General features: G+C 36.6%; 1 protein-coding gene across 1 annotated transcript in view; it reads left to right on the top strand.

Annotated features, from left to right (window-relative positions):
* The window catches only part of LOC107692290 (matrix metalloproteinase-17-like), an 84,304-nt gene that overhangs the window by 37,243 nt on the left and 30,638 nt on the right, over positions 1–16,423 (top strand). The window contains exons 2-3 of the mRNA XM_016491270.1: positions 7,214–7,346; positions 7,588–7,723. Of these exons, the coding sequence (XP_016346756.1) occupies positions 7,214–7,346; positions 7,588–7,723 (269 nt within the window). The remainder of the gene's footprint in view (positions 1–7,213; positions 7,347–7,587; positions 7,724–16,423) is intronic.

The raw sequence follows: 16,423 nt of genomic DNA, 5'->3' as shown, positions 1-16,423 counted from the left end.
TACTGACCGTGTGTGTGTGGGTGTGTGTGTGTGTGTGTGTGTGTGTGTGTGTGTGTGTGTGTGTGTGTAACACTGTGATATAAAAAATGTCTAACTGAACTGAAAGATTGAAATACGATGAACATTATTGCATTAAGGTATATAGCTGAAGATATTAAAGACATTAAGATGTATGTTATTGTCTTGGAAATATTGTTAGTAAAAAAGGATTTAGTCCATTTCCATAATGATAGGATTCACTTAGACATTTGCTTTAAACACATTGTTCCTGACAGCTTAAAGAACAAGTAACTGTTCAGCAATATTAATAAATATTAAAGCAATGACATTACTGTATTGAAGTGTTCTCTTTGAGATTCAGTGCATTAATATTTCTTTAGAAAATAAATATTACAATTGAATAAATATTACATTTGCCCTCAGTTGCTATTAAATCACTTGGTACACTCTGTCTTGTATTAAATTTATTATTATAATCAAGACATTCTTAATGTAAACTTAAATGATATTATTTGAAAGGGTTGTACTGATATTAACATTCTGATTGATAAAGTTAAATAAAAAATATTAAATTTTGTTTAAAAATAAAATACTAAACACTACAGTTGAATTTAGGCATCACAACATCAGTACAGTATTAAAAATGGATATTTAACAGTTTAAAAGTTTTATTAAATTATTGTTTTTAAGATTGACTTCAAGTGAGTGTTAGATGATGGCAAAGCTAATGAATGTACAAATAAATTTGCAAAAAAAAAAAAAGTAAAGTATTCTTATTATTGGCACATATGATATCACATGATAAATTTAAAGTAGTTTGTAAAAAAAATTGTAATCACTGCCTTAATGGTGTTTATCATTTCTGGTTCAATACATGTCTTTTACTAACTGCATGATTTGTATTTTCCAAGAACTGTACATTTCTGCCATATGGACATTACTTTGACATATTCACCTCTCATAATAAATTACTCATAACTGTAATGTAGAAACATGCATCTCTTGTAAAGCTGCTTTGAAACTATATATATTGTGAAAAGTGCTATACAAATAAACGTGAATTGAATTATAATAATAAGGTTGATGTGTACTAACACAAGATAATATTAGGAGATCCTCTTAATGATCACACAGCAAGTTGTCCTTCTCTGGAACAGTGGGCACTTGTACTTTTGAGTTTTTGGATATCTGTGCTGCTGATAACAGCATGTGACTGTTAGTGCGAGTAATCTCTCTCTCTCTCTCTGTGTGTGTGTGTGTGTGTGTGTGTGTGTGTGTGTGTGAGTGATATGAGATACCGAGTATGCACAGTGGTTCGTCATGCATCAATATTTCAGCCAGCGGGAATAAAGCTCAAACAAAGAGAGTAAGCCTCTTCTTCACACTTTTACACAGCTGGACAGTGTGTCAGTACACAAATTATGTCAGCTGGTAGTGAGGAGGGAAACAAGAGTAGGCAGCAGTCAGTGTAGCATAGCGCCACATAGCTGAAGAGGCTGATTTATCAACCCACGTAATGACACTTTGTTAATAGTTGTTAATGCAGTCTTGTACAGTACTTTTAAGCTGTAGGTGATGTTTTCTATTTTGATTTATTAGAAAATCACAATTTACAAAATGACATTTTGTAAAATATGGTTTTATGTCCAAATGTCCTATAATCTGTAAAACTGGATAGCAGGATTGGGATTGGCCATCAATTCCTGTTTGCTCAAATTAGGTTTTTGGGAAATCTTATATTGGATATAACTGTGAATTGAATTGAATTGAATTTTTACAGTTTTTTTATTAAGTATTATTTATCTAAAGTGTACCTATATTTTATTATTATATTGTGTTGTATTCTGGTTTTATAGCTGGATAATACTGGGTTACATTCTTATCTTATAAAAAGATAATATTGGATTTTATTTTATTTTATCATTTTATTAGTGCAGTCAAACGATTAATTGCGATTAATCGCATGCAAAATAAAATATTTTGTTTACATAATATGTGTGTATACTGTGTGTATTTATTATGTATATATAAATACAAACACATGCATGTATATATTTAAGAAAAATATGTTATGTTTATATATTAAATATATTTATATATAATATAAAATATAAGAATATAAATATATAAATGTATATACATGTAAATATTTTCAAAATATATACTGTATGTGTGTGTATTTATATATACATAATAAATATACACAGTATACCTACATATATTATGTAAACAAAAACTTTTATTTTGGACGTGATTAATCGTTTGACAGCACTATATTTTATTTTATTTTATTGTAGTATTTTATTTTATTTATTAAAATAAGGTTCTTATAAAGTGAACACAAGAAAACAAATTTATATTTTGACCTTATATCTTGAAAATATTGGGCTATTATTCTTATGAAAGAAAATGAGAATATATTCTGATATTTTTTTTATAACTAGAAAGTATTGGATTATATTGTGTTCCCTTTCAGTCGGTCACTTCGGCGTTCAAGTTCCGACACTAGGGGTCGCACTTGGGAGCCCAGACACCTCTGAAATCATTGAGAAAGGCCAATGAAATTGGCGAGCAAAATTTGCATAGCTGTCCATATCCGGGTATAAATAGGCCAGCCTGGCATTTGCTCACTCTTTCTGTTCTTCGGAGCCGATGCAACGTCTCTTTTGGAAAAGCAGCACTTCAGTCACCTCTCCAGCTCCTCGTTGTTGGATCTATGGCACAAGCAGCGGTTTCTGAGAGTGAAAGTACCCCTGGGTGCTTCAACAGTGATCTTTGAGAGCAAATTTTCATCCTAAAAGAACAATTTCTCTAAAAGAGCTTCACGGGTAGATTTGTGTGTGTTCACAACATGCCTTTCCATCTGTGCCCTTCTGGTTGTGGTTTGTGGATGGTTTATGTCATTCTTGTGAGGACATGGCTATCAGCACGTTGAGCTTGCGGCTTGTGTTCTTATTTTAAAGAATGACAGCGTGTCATCTTAGCTGGTTCCCGCCCTTTTAGTCTGAGTCTGACGCTGAGATGGCAGCCGTTCTTACCCGGGCAGCAGAGAGTGCCAGACTTGAGTGGACTCCTCCACCCTGTCCGGGGCTCTCTCGGTTGGATGGTTCTTGGAGACCAAGTTCCTTTCTTCCTGGAAGTGCACTAGGAGCCAATAAAATCGTGGAAGGCACCTTTCTGCCATAACACGATATACTGGTCCCTCACCACCTTTGACGGCGGTCCAGCGAAGGGATATGCATGGGTCCCCAGATGGAGAAAGCGATTGCGGTGCATTCAGAACTGTGTCCGCTCTGCACGCCATGGCTGTCCTGCCGGTGTTTAGGCCAGGGTCTGCATGAGGGTGGTCCCAACCTGGAGCATGCAGGAACTGCATCCGGCGACTAACTATGCCCTCCGAGCTACGGAGTTCACGACTCAGGCTCTGGGGAAGGCGATGTCCACATTAGTGGCCCAGTAGCACCACCTGGGGCTCACCCTGACAGGGATGTGGGTTCTGAGAAAGTGTGCTTTCTTAACACCCTCATTTCCCAGGTTGGTCTCTTTGGCAACACCATCAGAGAATTTGCCCAGCAATTCTCGATGGTCAGCAAGTGGGCGGGAATATTCTGCATCGGCTTGGGTCGGGTTCTTTCCTTGGACCCCCGACGTAGCAATCTCTGTCTGCTTGTCGCTGGGGACGCCCTGCGAGAACTGCACTGACCCTGCAGTAGCCTGGACTGGCAGTTAAGCCCGACTAACGGCTATCTTCTCGCAGCCAGGTGGCACCACCATTTTATTCTCAGGTTGCTTAGAACCCTCAGGCAGGTTTCATAGCAGACATGAAACGAGTGACCCAGGGTATTTGCTGACCAGCCAGCTCCACTTCCATTGGGGGACAGGAGGTGGATTCTGCATCACCTAGGCTATCTGCCATTCTGCAGACGGCCACTAGGTGGTCAGTAAAACAGGAATTCATTCTTCCCTGGGTCATACTACTCACACGGTATTTCTGGCCCTTGGTATCACGATGGCCAGGTACTGAAATTGAGCATCAAAGCCTGTTTGGACGCAGTCTTCTGCCTCCTCACATTTTAATGCACCAGGTCTGATCTAGGGCCTGAGTGGACTGAATGTGCATTACTGAGTACTAAACTCATTTAATGTCTGTTTCATTCATACTGGACGTCAGAAGGCACCCACGTGCAGAAACTCCAAATATGCATCACAGAAGTAATAGAACACATGGTGTTCCAGGAAATCCCTAATATGGACAAAGGTATCTAGCTATCACTGTGACTGAATTAAAAGAAGCTAGAAATGTATGAACTGATTAAGCATGAAGACAATAAACCTACGACAATTTATGGTTTATCTGTGTTCTTTACGCCATCTCGGGTATTTTCTTAATAATAAAGTAAATTTATAATGCAATGCTAATCGACGTAGCATTTATTGCAGAATAGAATATATTTTGTGCCTCATTCTGTAATAAGAAACCACATCAGATCAGAAAATGAAGTTATTTCAAAACACTGATGTAGAGTAAAATCATGTTATAATGTTCTCAACAGCAGGTTTATAAACGCTTCTTATTAAGTTTGAGAGGATGTTTGGAGTGTGTTGCTTAATCAGATGCACGTTATAAGCGACTCAAACTCACAGCGCTTGCAGAGATGAGCAGCATTTACTACTGGCACTGTGCATATATTTATTTCATTAAAAATCGCAGCCTTTGTGATTCAATAATCGCAACAAGCCAAATTGCGATTTCGGTTTGATTTCGATTAATCGTTCAGCCCTAATTACAATACATAACCGAGACGATTTTACAGCTAAGAAATGTTGGGGTTATATTCAGATTTTATTAATAGACAATTCTGGTTTGTATTCTAGATTTATAGTTAGAATTATTGACTTATATTGTGAGATTATAGTGTCCAAATATTTGGTTATATTCTGATTTCATAGCTAAAAAAGACTGGGTTATATTCTGATTTTATAGCTAGAAAATATTGTTGTTGTTTGTTTAGTTACAAAATTTTGGCTTATATTGTGATTTTATAGTGACAAAATATTGGCTTATTCTGAATTCTTGGATAAATGTTGGGTTATATATATTTATGTAAGTCAGCTCTTCTGGTAACTGCTCCATGTGGTTGACCCACTCAACCACGTGCACCTTAGACACTACTTTTATTTTTCTAAGTCGTCCAGTGAGTGTAGCACTCCATAAGCACACTGCATACTTAGAAGTGATTGAAGCACCTTAATTCTTAACTACTTTCTAGCCTTGTTACAGTTAAGTGTGGTAGAACTTGAGTGCGGAGCATAACAGAGTTTAGTTTCAAGAAGTGAAATTTTCAACTCTTCAGTTATTCTGATCCAAAGACCAAGTATGAATGCAGCATTTATGATGTTCTTTAGCTCTGGTAGCTGATGTTCTAGTTCTTTTGCTTGTCAGTGCCATCATTTGTTATGCTGAAGTGAAGAGGTTTGTTTGTGCACCCCTGGTCTGAAAGACCTTGGCATGTCCACTCGCAGCACATCCTCATTCTTTTTTTGGGTGGGTGAATGAGTGATGTGACGTGTAGCCATGTATGGTGTCCCATTCTCGGAATTTGTGCTCTGCATTTAACTCATCCAAGTGCACACACACAGTAGTGAGAAGTGAACACAAACACCCACCCAGAGCAGTGAGCAGCCATTTTTGCTGCGGCACCCTGGGTTTGGTGCCTTGCTAAAGGTTCTCACCTCGTGGTATTGAAGGTGGAAGAGAGCGCTGTACATTCACTTCCCCCACAATCCCTGCCGGTACAAGTCTGACTCTCTAACCATTAGGCCACGACTACCCCAATATTGGCACTTAAAGGGAAAGCCCACATCATCATAATACCTCAAGTCAGTAAGCTTTGACGTTTTTAATCACTCTCCTTTGCTCTTATAATTAATGCAGCCATGATGGTGTTCTTCTAAAAGATGAAGGTTGCATGATTAATCAAGTGAGAAAGCTTTCAGAGATCATACATTTTAATGAACCGTATTACAGTGTGTCGTGTTGTTTTTTAGCACAATGCTATATGAAATTTAATCAATACGCAAACAGTTTGCCCACAGGCCTGAGATGCCATGCGGCTGGGATGCCTCCATGCTCTGTTAAGATTGCTGTGCTAGCACAAAACAACTTCACTAATGGAATCGGTTGAATTATGAGGAGATGATCCCAGTTATTGATCTGACTGACAAAACAGCATTATAATTCAACATGGTCTGGCTTAACGCACAACAACAGAGAAAAAACAATCTTGAGTGTGTCTGAATCTTTGATATTGCCCTCAATTTCCAACTTAAATCAATACTTGTTAATAGTCATTCAGCACAATCGCAATAGTCATCAATGTCAAGTAGATGAGCTGCAGAGTTGGTGCTGGAAGGGGTGGTGATTTTCTCTTTTAATGTCTTTGGTGGTGAATTCATGAAGTTTGATCAAATACCCTTGACATGGAGCTATATATTAGTGACTGATCAGTGTGTATTTTGATGGGTATTACTAATTCTTAAGCATTTAAGTTTTAATAAAAAAGTGTTGTAGTTTTATTATTTCTGTATTTTTTAGTATAAGACAAACCAACTAATACCATAAAACATTACAAAATTAATCAAATCCATTGCAAATACTTCTTTCCCAAAAAAAGATAATGTCACTTACTGAAGGATGATGGACGTAATGAACTGTTTTTTGTTAGTTAATGAGATTTACAAATGACTGACAGGATGGAAAGTGAAATTGGGGACATCGGAAAATATTTGACATGATTACCAATGAAAATAGTTTTCCCAAGAAAAAGCTTGAAACTTTTTAATTACAGTAAAACCGAAGAAGCACCTGGGATATTTCTTAATTAATTGCCAGTTTTTCATGTTAGAATTAGTGCATCTGAGGAAATTGCAACATCTGCTCAGAGCAAAGTAGTGAAATCATTTGAAATGTCTGTTTATTTAATTATGATCGTGTGAAAAGAAAACAAACTAATAGATTAATAGATAAGATTTTTCTTTAAATATTGCAAGTACACATAATATACATAATTGATGAAGGATGTATGAAAACTATACTATACTGCATAGAAGGAAACATTTTGCTGCCTGGTAATTGTCAGAAATCTACTATTTTAGTTAAAGTGCCTACTAATTTTGATAAAATGATCTTCACAACATCTGTTTTCTACCTTAGGATTGGCTGAGCAAGTTTGGCTATCTCCCACCCCCTGATCCTGTGAATGGACAACTACAGACTAAGGAGGCTTTGACAAGGGCCATCAAAGCCATGCAGAGGTTCGGAGGCCTGAAAGAAACTGGAGTGCTAGGTTTGTACATGTTTTATTTTCATAATAAACTCTGGTCCACATTGTCTTTGGTTTTTGTCTGGTAGTTTTAAGAGATACCATCAATGTAATTCAGATTGCTTTGTAGTCTCATGTTCATCTGGCTTGCTGCAGCTAGCAGATTTTAATTTGCAGTCTACAGGACCAGAAAAGCACCACACTATTTGCATTCTGCAATTATGTTTTGATCTGTATTTATGTGTGCTTGTATGTTTCCCTGCAGACCAAGCAACCTTGGGCTTAATGAAGACCCCTCGCTGCTCGCTGCCAGATATGTCAGAGCCGGATATGTTAGCAGGCAGACGAAAGCGAGAGCTAGCTCCTCAGAATAAGTGGAATAAGAGGCATCTTTCTTGGAGGTACATTCATTTTTGGGACTGAAACTGTCTGAGTGATTCCTGTCAGATAGCTATACATGTCGTAGATGTATAAGGTACATTTGAATTCCATACATACTTGAATAAAAGCCTCAGTGGTAGTTAGAGCTGATGGAAAGAAACAGAATTAGTGAGGCAACAAAATGACAAATCTTGGCCAGGGCTGAAAATTATGAACACAATAGACTGAAAACTGAAAATGGCATTTTGTGGCAATTCTGACTTACATTTTTCAGTGGCTGGAATGTTGATGCATCCCTAAAAAGAATTTCAAAACTAGAGTTATTGTCAGATTTTATAGCTAGAAAATGTTGTTATATTCTGATTTGATTACTAGACAATTCTATGTAGATTCTTATTTAGAAAAGATTTGGTTATATTCTAATTTTATAGCTTGAAAATATAGGTTTATATTGTGGGGTTTTTTTAACAAGAAAATATTTTCTTATATTCTGATTTTATGGCTAGAAAGTATTGGCTTATATACTGATAAATATTCTGATTTTATACGTAAAAAAATAATGTGTTGAATTTTATAGCTAGATAATACTGGGTTACATTCTTATAGTATAATATGTTCTGATGTTATCAGTAGTATAGAGTATTGCAGATGAGTGTCCGAAAGCCCTCAACACAGACTGTTCCAATTTCCATCACTGAAACTTTTCAAAATGCCAGTGGTTTGTGAGGCTGTCTGTTTTAATGACAGATTGACCATGTGAATGTGTCTTTTCTTGAAATATGTGTTTATGTTGTGTGTGTGTGTGTGTGTGTGTGTGTGTGTAATATTGGGCTTTGTTTACAGACAGTTGTCTTGGGTTTCATACCATGTTCTTCCGTTTCTCATTACAGAAACCCACTGTGATCTCACATTCTCTGTGTTGTCAATCACACAGGCTTACGCTCATCCCACTCATCCTACCTATAGCATGAAATAAACCCCTGCTACTACCTGTTGTTTCGATTGGTAAAACATCAAAGTTTAGGCATGTTTGTTAGTTGTAGGTAGATTTATTTCATCACCTGGTAAATTAGGTCTCTGTGGATGTTGTCCGTGCTGGGAAATCTATTCCATTGCGATCAGTACAGCATTTTGACTAAGGAACAATTATTGTGGATCATCTAGATATGTTTTCCAATTTATTGGAGATGATTCAGCCCTCATCTGAATTGCTTCATCAGTTGTTGGATGGTAGACATTTCCTGACATTTAAATACCTGATGAAATAGCTTGGTGATTCTTTTAAAGAAATGGAAAAAAGAAAAGTGATTGCAGCAGTATTAATGATAAATATTCCCAAAAGATTCCAAATTCCTACAAGAGATGTATTTTAAATATGTATATATGATTTAAATATGTAAATATCAGCATATATAAGAATGTAACCTTAAAGCTAATAAACATGGCCTAACCGGAACAAAGCTCTCAAATGTTTAATTTCAACACACTGCAATATCATAACACCCACAAATCTTAGTGGAAGTTACCTCTCTGGTGTTTGAAAAGTGATGGCTGTGTGAACTAGGGTTAAATTGCCGTGGCAGAAATGAAAGAGCTTTGAAGGCGTGATATTTGTCCTTCATGCTGGTACACAGTCATCTGCTTGTAAAGTGTAAAGCAATTGTTTTTTTCTTGATGTATATTTCTGGGCATTTTTCACACTTTGTGTTTTTTAAATCATCAGAAAGGTGACTCACACAGCAATCTGTGGGTCTTCACCATGACATTATTCTCTGTGATGAGGTTAAAAGAAAAGTTTACACAAGTTCACTTGTTGTTCCAAACCCGAATGAGGTTTGCAAGCTTTTGCTGAGGGCAAATTAATTAAATTTTGGTCTATTGCCAAGCAAATTAATGTATGCTTTTTTTTTTATAAAGAAAAAAAGCATTCATGTTGCTCAAACAGTTAAGCATGGTGCTAGCAACGCCAAGGTCTTGGGTTTGATTCCCAGAGAATGCGTGAACTGATAAAATGTATACTTTGAATGCAACGCAAGTCACTTTGAATAAAAGCATCTGCCAAATTCATTATATTGTCATGATAACTAGCTGGAGTGCCATTGATATCCACCACTCCAGGGTACTCCATCTCATACCTTTGCCACTCTATCCTGGACTGCATTCCCCATAATCCTTTGCCCGGTCTCATCAGCACTGATTGTTTGCACCTGTGTCTCGTTAGCCTTGTTAGCTCACCCTATAAAAGCCCAGTGCTCGCTGTTATTGTTTGCTATAAATACTGCATTTCTAAGCCTCGTTTCCTGGTTCTCCTTGTCTTGGTCCCTGGTTTTGTTTCCCTGCCTGTGTTTTTTCCCCTGTTGCTATTGTTTGGACTGATTGCCCGTGTTATGACCTTTGCCTGTTTTGGACTGATTGTGGATTACCCCTTTAATAAATACTGCATCTGGATCCTCAAACTTCATGTACCTGTGCAGTTTCATGACATATATAAGTTATATCTTAACTTATTTTGTGTTCCACGGAAGAAAGAAATCATAAAGATTTGGAACAACATTAGGGAAATATTGAGAAACTATTTTGAGTTGATCTATTGAATGCAGAGACATTTCTGTCATCCTAGAATTCATTCAGAGTTGTGAACAACTTAAACACATACATCAAGTTGTGAACATCTTCAACACATACATCCAACACATACACATGGTTCGGAATAAATTGCTTAAGACATCTGACCTCACAGACATGCAGCTTAATAAACGTTTGGCTTTCTGACTCAGCAGAGTCATTGGAGAGTTTGACAAGCGGCGACTGCTTTAAGACTACACAGGAAGCATGGCATCCCCTAAAAGTTCCTGACAAAATGCAGCAATGATGTTTATTTATAAACAAATAATATACATAGCTATTTTAAATATCACTCTGGGTACATTTCAATACTGTAGTGGATAAAAGTGTGATATATTACACAACACTGGCATGCTGGCCTTTGAAGATCATTTTATGTGATGTGTGTGACTCATAAAGCATGAAACATCATATAGTGACTGTTCAGAGATACAGATGAAGATAGAAGTTTGCTGTAATATTTAGCTTAGCATTTATAATCTTGTTTTTGACGTTTTTGTAAATATTGCAGTTCTTAGCACTTATAAATCATTTCACTGTTTAGCTGTTTGAGAAGCAGCTTTTTGGGAGCAAGGAAGCATGGCATCCCCTAAAAGTTCCTGACAAAATGCAGCAATGATGTTTATTTATAAACAAATAATATACATAGCTATTTTAAATATCACTCTGGGTACATTTCAATACTGTAGTGGATAAAAGTGTGATATATTACACAACACTGGCATGCTGGCCTTTGAAGATCATTTTATGTGATGTGTGTGACTCATAAAGCATGAAACATCATATAGTGAATGTTCAGAGATACAGATGAAGATAGAAGTTTGCTGTAATATTTAGCTTAGCATTTATAATCTCGTTTTTGACGTTTTTGTAAATATTGCAGTTCTTAGCACTTATAAATCATTTCACTGTTTAGTTGTTTGAGAAGCAGCTTTTTGGGAGCAACATTGTGTAGGCCTGTTATTTTAGATGTTGAAGTCATATATTTGAAGATACCTACACATTTAGCAGTTTGATAACTTATATCTGTGCTTCATTACATTCCTTAGTCTGTTGCCCTCAGCTTTTGGATTATTTTTGTGTGACCTTAATTTTTGCTTGAGCCTGCGTTCCCTGTGTTGATGAGTTTGAGCAGACCCCACCATGTGACCTCCACAGAGCCGCCCAGTGCTGGCTGGGGTGAAATGACTCCTATAACGGAGCTGGGAGAACTCTATCAGTTCCCATACAATTCATGTCAGGAGCTTTGCACCCTGGTTCAGTTGTAGCGACAGAGGTGCTTCTGTACACCAGCTGAGAGGCTGGTCACTGTAATAAAGCCTATAATGGCTTGTTTTAGAAGCAATGATAAAAGGCCTTTCCAAGACAATTGAAAAGTGTGTAAGGAAAGAGACAGACAGACATGAAGGGAGAAAGACTATGATGGATTCTGAGTAATTATTGCACTGCACCATCTTACAGGTTTGTGTGAGGAGATAGGCTTGGGAAAGAGAAGAGTTGATAAGAGAGCAAAATGTACCGACAGTAGAAAACTGGAGGTGCTTCTGTTCACCAGCTGAGAGGCTGGTCACTGTAATAAAGCCTATAATGGCTTGTTTTAGAAGCAGTGATAAAAGGCCTTTCCAAGACAATTGAAAAGTGTGTAAGGAAAGAGACAGACTGACATGAAGGGAGAAAGACTATGATGGATTCTGAGTAATTATTGCACTGCACCATCTTACAGGTTTGTGTGAGGACATAGGCTTGGGAAAGAGAAGAGTTGATAAGAGAGCAAAATGTACCGACAGTAGAAAACTCAGCTCTGATCAGCACAGGCTGACAGGTTTTGGCCTTTTTATACGCATCAAGATTCTTAAGGGAATCAATTGTTTCTACTATTATATTGCAGATAATATCTAAACATCCTTAAATATTAATTTACTTACAGCAAAATGTGTAAGATAATATAATTGTATTATCCCTATCCCATTGCAAAAGTTTCCCCCCCTAGTTTTTTTCTTGCATGAACACTTAAGAGTGCATTTTGTTAAATATTTATATAAAAAAGCTGCCTTCTTTTAACAAAACAAATTTTTTTCAAATGAATTTTCATGCTTTTTTCACCCATATAATGAAATTTCATAATCATTTCATAATGACCAAATTATTGAGTTGAACTCGGGAACCAAAATCAATGAATGAATCATTCTTTTCAGCAGACTCAATCATAATCAACTCACTGACTCCATTCACAGGGGTTCTTGAGTTAACGTTTCAGTAAAATGAAAGATTGTCAGTTAATAATTACTCGTTTGTTTTTCTGTTCCTCTCCAGAAGCTTCAGAAGACTTGGAATACAGTGTACAAGTCATGTGGTCCACTTTTATTACGTTCTTTTCAGTCACTATAAGTTTGTATGGATATTGAGATTCTTTCAAATATCTCCTATGACAGAAAGTCATACGAATTTTGAGTCACATGAGGGTGAGTAAAAGCTGACAGAATTTTTATTCTGGGTGAACTAATACCCTTAAGTTTTTGAACATTTTTTTTTTTTAAGTTTCTTTGCACAAAGTATTACTCTTTTTCTATTTTTCAGACAGTTTACTAGTCTAGACAGTTGGATGGTCTCTCAGTGAACGCTAATGAATAAATGATTGATCGGCCTGTAAGAATGCAGGTTCAGAGGTCCAGCTGTCTACATATGTATTCAGAACGCATTGACCATCAGTCCCAAGCCGAGACGTCCTCTCATCATGACTCCATCACTCCACGTTAGACCCTCACCATTCTCTAGGGCCACCGCTTGCTCGTTAACACTCATTAATTACCCAAATAGATTAGAAGTGATTGCTTTGAAGACAATATGCCCCCCAGACTCATGTTGTGTGTCCCAAGCTGATTAGTATAGGGAGCAGAGTGAAATGGCTTTATGATAAGCATCCCCTTTCCTCACCACCCTCCATTACTCCCATCACATTTCTGTCGATCAAACCCCTTGACACTCCTAATCCTTTCCGTGCTGGATGAAAATGGGAACATTTCTCACAATAGCTCAGTACGCTCTGGGGGATACCCAATGAGAGTGTGAAGGAGCTGTTGTGTGATTTCGCTATCATGGGCATCTATGTGTTCGCTTGAGCATCTAGCCCAGATGCTGCCACACAATGAGGGCGGAGGTTGTAAATCATTATGCTGTAGTTTAGCCAGATAATCCCACCCATGTCCAAAGGACTCAAATGACGATAATCCATCAGGGTTGGTTTTGAGGATGTTTAAAAAAAAATGTCTGGAATACAACACGAAACTACGCCTTTATTCTTATTTTGTGAAAAAAAATGTGTATGGAAATGTTTTATTGATATTTTTGAACTCAGCATCATCAAATTAGGCAATATTAGGGCTTTTTTTCAAAATAATCAGAAATATTTTTTTAACATGCAGGGTTGTGTGATAAATGAAGACCGAAACTTTCAAGCTTCAAAACGGATGCAGAAGCTTCATAAAATTGGTCCAATATGATTTGTACATTATATTCCAAGTCTTCTGAAGTCGAACGATAGCTTTGTGTGAGAAACAGATCAAATGCAAGTCACTAATCACACTATAATCTTGTCTTCCAGTGTGCAGTTAACCATTGTGAATCACTGAGTCAGTGAGTTGAATTCAAGAACTACATCGGTTGATTCATGGATCAATTGATTCATTGAAAAAAATTGACTCAAAGGAATGATTAATTCATGAAGTCTTCTGAAGTCGAACGATAGCTTTGTGTGAGAAACAGATCAAATGCAAGTCACTAATCACACTATAATCTTGTCTTCCAGTGTGCAGTTAACCATTGTGAATCACTGAGTCAGTGAGTTGAATTCAAGAACTACATCGGTTGATTCATGGATCAATTGATTCATTGAAAAAAATTGACTCAAAGGAATGATTAATTCATGAATTGGACATTGCTACTTCTTTTAAAAAATTTTAAAAAAACTCCAACATGGATATAAAGATTTTCAGTGAATAACATTATATTTCTGTGTGTTTCATAATTTTACAGACTATTTTGAGGAATCATTCCTTTCAAACCCCTGTCTGGCTGTGTGTCACTTAGCGCCTAGTTGTGAGTGTGGAGGATTGATTTGATATGCGATTAACACCATACAGTAAATGTCCTGTCTGGACCACTGATCTGCAGGGGTCAGACCCGCTGTGAGAATTACCACGGAATAGAGGAAATTAGTTCTTTTGAACTTGTTCCCCCTGATTTCTATTGGTCATTTTCTCTCTTTTCATCCCTTTCCCCTCTTGTCTGTCTAATCAGTCTTGTATCACATGGAGACAAAGAAGGGGGATTGTGACTGAAAATTAAACTTCAACATTTGAGCGTTTACATGCTGCTGGCATGGCCAATCTTCTCAGAGGCACTTTTTCAGGCTTTCAGGTTAGCTGCCACTGCTAGTGCCTGTATAATAACCAGACGACATGAAGAAAAAAACAGCCTTGATTATTCTCCAATTTATGCCGGCCGTCTATTGAAACCCTGCCGAAGGCACATTATAGCGAAAATTGATGGAAAATTGAACTAGAAATTCCTACCTCCTTCCATAGCACCCTACATTTTCATGTGATCTCGTATTAGGGTCATCATACTTTGGCTAGGACAGACTGAACTTATTGCATGTAAGCCTGTTCTAACAGGAAATTTCAATGAAACAGAAAAGATTGCATAAGAATACCAAAAAACTGCACTAATTAAATAATTAGGAAAAAATTGCAGGAACCCCAGAAAAGTCTACTATCCTAAACTTATTTTACCTATAAAAAAAAGAAAAAAAAAAGACATGCAAATATTTGTCCCCACACAATTATAAGCGTATTTATTTTCTTTCTTACTGTTAACTTAAAAATGATAAGAAAAAAATATATAATGTATTTCACAAAATGATATTAATTTATCAAACGAAATATTTCATTTAATACTTAATTTAATGAATTTCTCTGTTAGGTTGAATCCCTCCCATCTTTCTTATCATTCCCCACATTACATTAATGACTTTAATAATCTTTTCCAATTTCATCACAAAATTTCCTCCAATAATTATTTTTTGCCATCCGAATTGTTTTCCTGACAATTGCTTGTGTTCTCTTATACTCAATAAAATCATTAAATGAATATGATTTTTTTACTTTCTTAAATACTCTGTTCCTTTTTTTTATAATTTCACTGCACTCTTCTGTCCACCATGGTACGACCTTCTTTCTCCTTTTCCCTGTGCTTTTCCCAATTACATCAGTTGCTGTTTTGTAAATAACATCACTTATATATTTATTTAATTCATCAACATCTTCTATCGATATATCTATTGTCAACATTCTAGTCTCACTTATTTCTTGGAATTTTTTCCAGTCAGCAGATTTAAGTTTCCATCTAGGATTTTCTTCCCTTTCAACGTGTTCCAAGTCTATTCCAATTTTACAGCTTATTGGGAAATGGTCACTACCTACTGTACTTTCTTCCATAACACTCCATACACACTTCCTTGCCAAACTTTGAGATGCTAGAGTCAAATCAACTGCTGAAATTCTTCCCTGTGCAACATCTACCCTTGTATTCCACTGCACTGTTCTAAATCCTATTCCTTGTTGTACAAAGGTAGCAACTCCACCTCCATTTCCAACACCCCTATCTCTTCGTACTGCTACATATCCTTGTAAAACAAAGTTTAAATGCGTTTTCAGCCATGTTTCCTGTATAAATATAATTTGCGGTCTGCTTTCTAAACTATCAACAAATTTTTTAAACTCCTGTCCATTAGCGATCAGACTTCTTGCATTCCACTGTAAAATTGTAAAAACCATTACAATCCACCACATGCTGCTTGAGAGTTTGTATTTTGCATCTTGATTCTCTCATTTATTTGCTCCACAGTTACTTCTTCTGTTTTCAGATGTTTTCCTGCTGCTCTGATTATGATTCTAATCGTTTCTGTTCTACTTTCTGTTTGTGCAGAGCAGTTCATTACTTCAGCCACAAAGGCAATGAATGACACTTTGTCTACTAGCATAGTATTTGTCATTCACCTTGCTACAACTATGGCTTTCTTTTGTTCTAGTTGTAAC

Source organism: Sinocyclocheilus anshuiensis, unplaced genomic scaffold (genome assembly GCF_001515605.1).
Source record: "Sinocyclocheilus anshuiensis isolate Anshui unplaced genomic scaffold, SAMN03320099.WGS_v1.1 scaffold478, whole genome shotgun sequence".
In the NCBI taxonomy this organism is placed as follows: domain Eukaryota; kingdom Metazoa; phylum Chordata; class Actinopteri; order Cypriniformes; family Cyprinidae; genus Sinocyclocheilus; species Sinocyclocheilus anshuiensis.
This window is presented reverse-complemented; position numbering and strand designations above follow the sequence as displayed.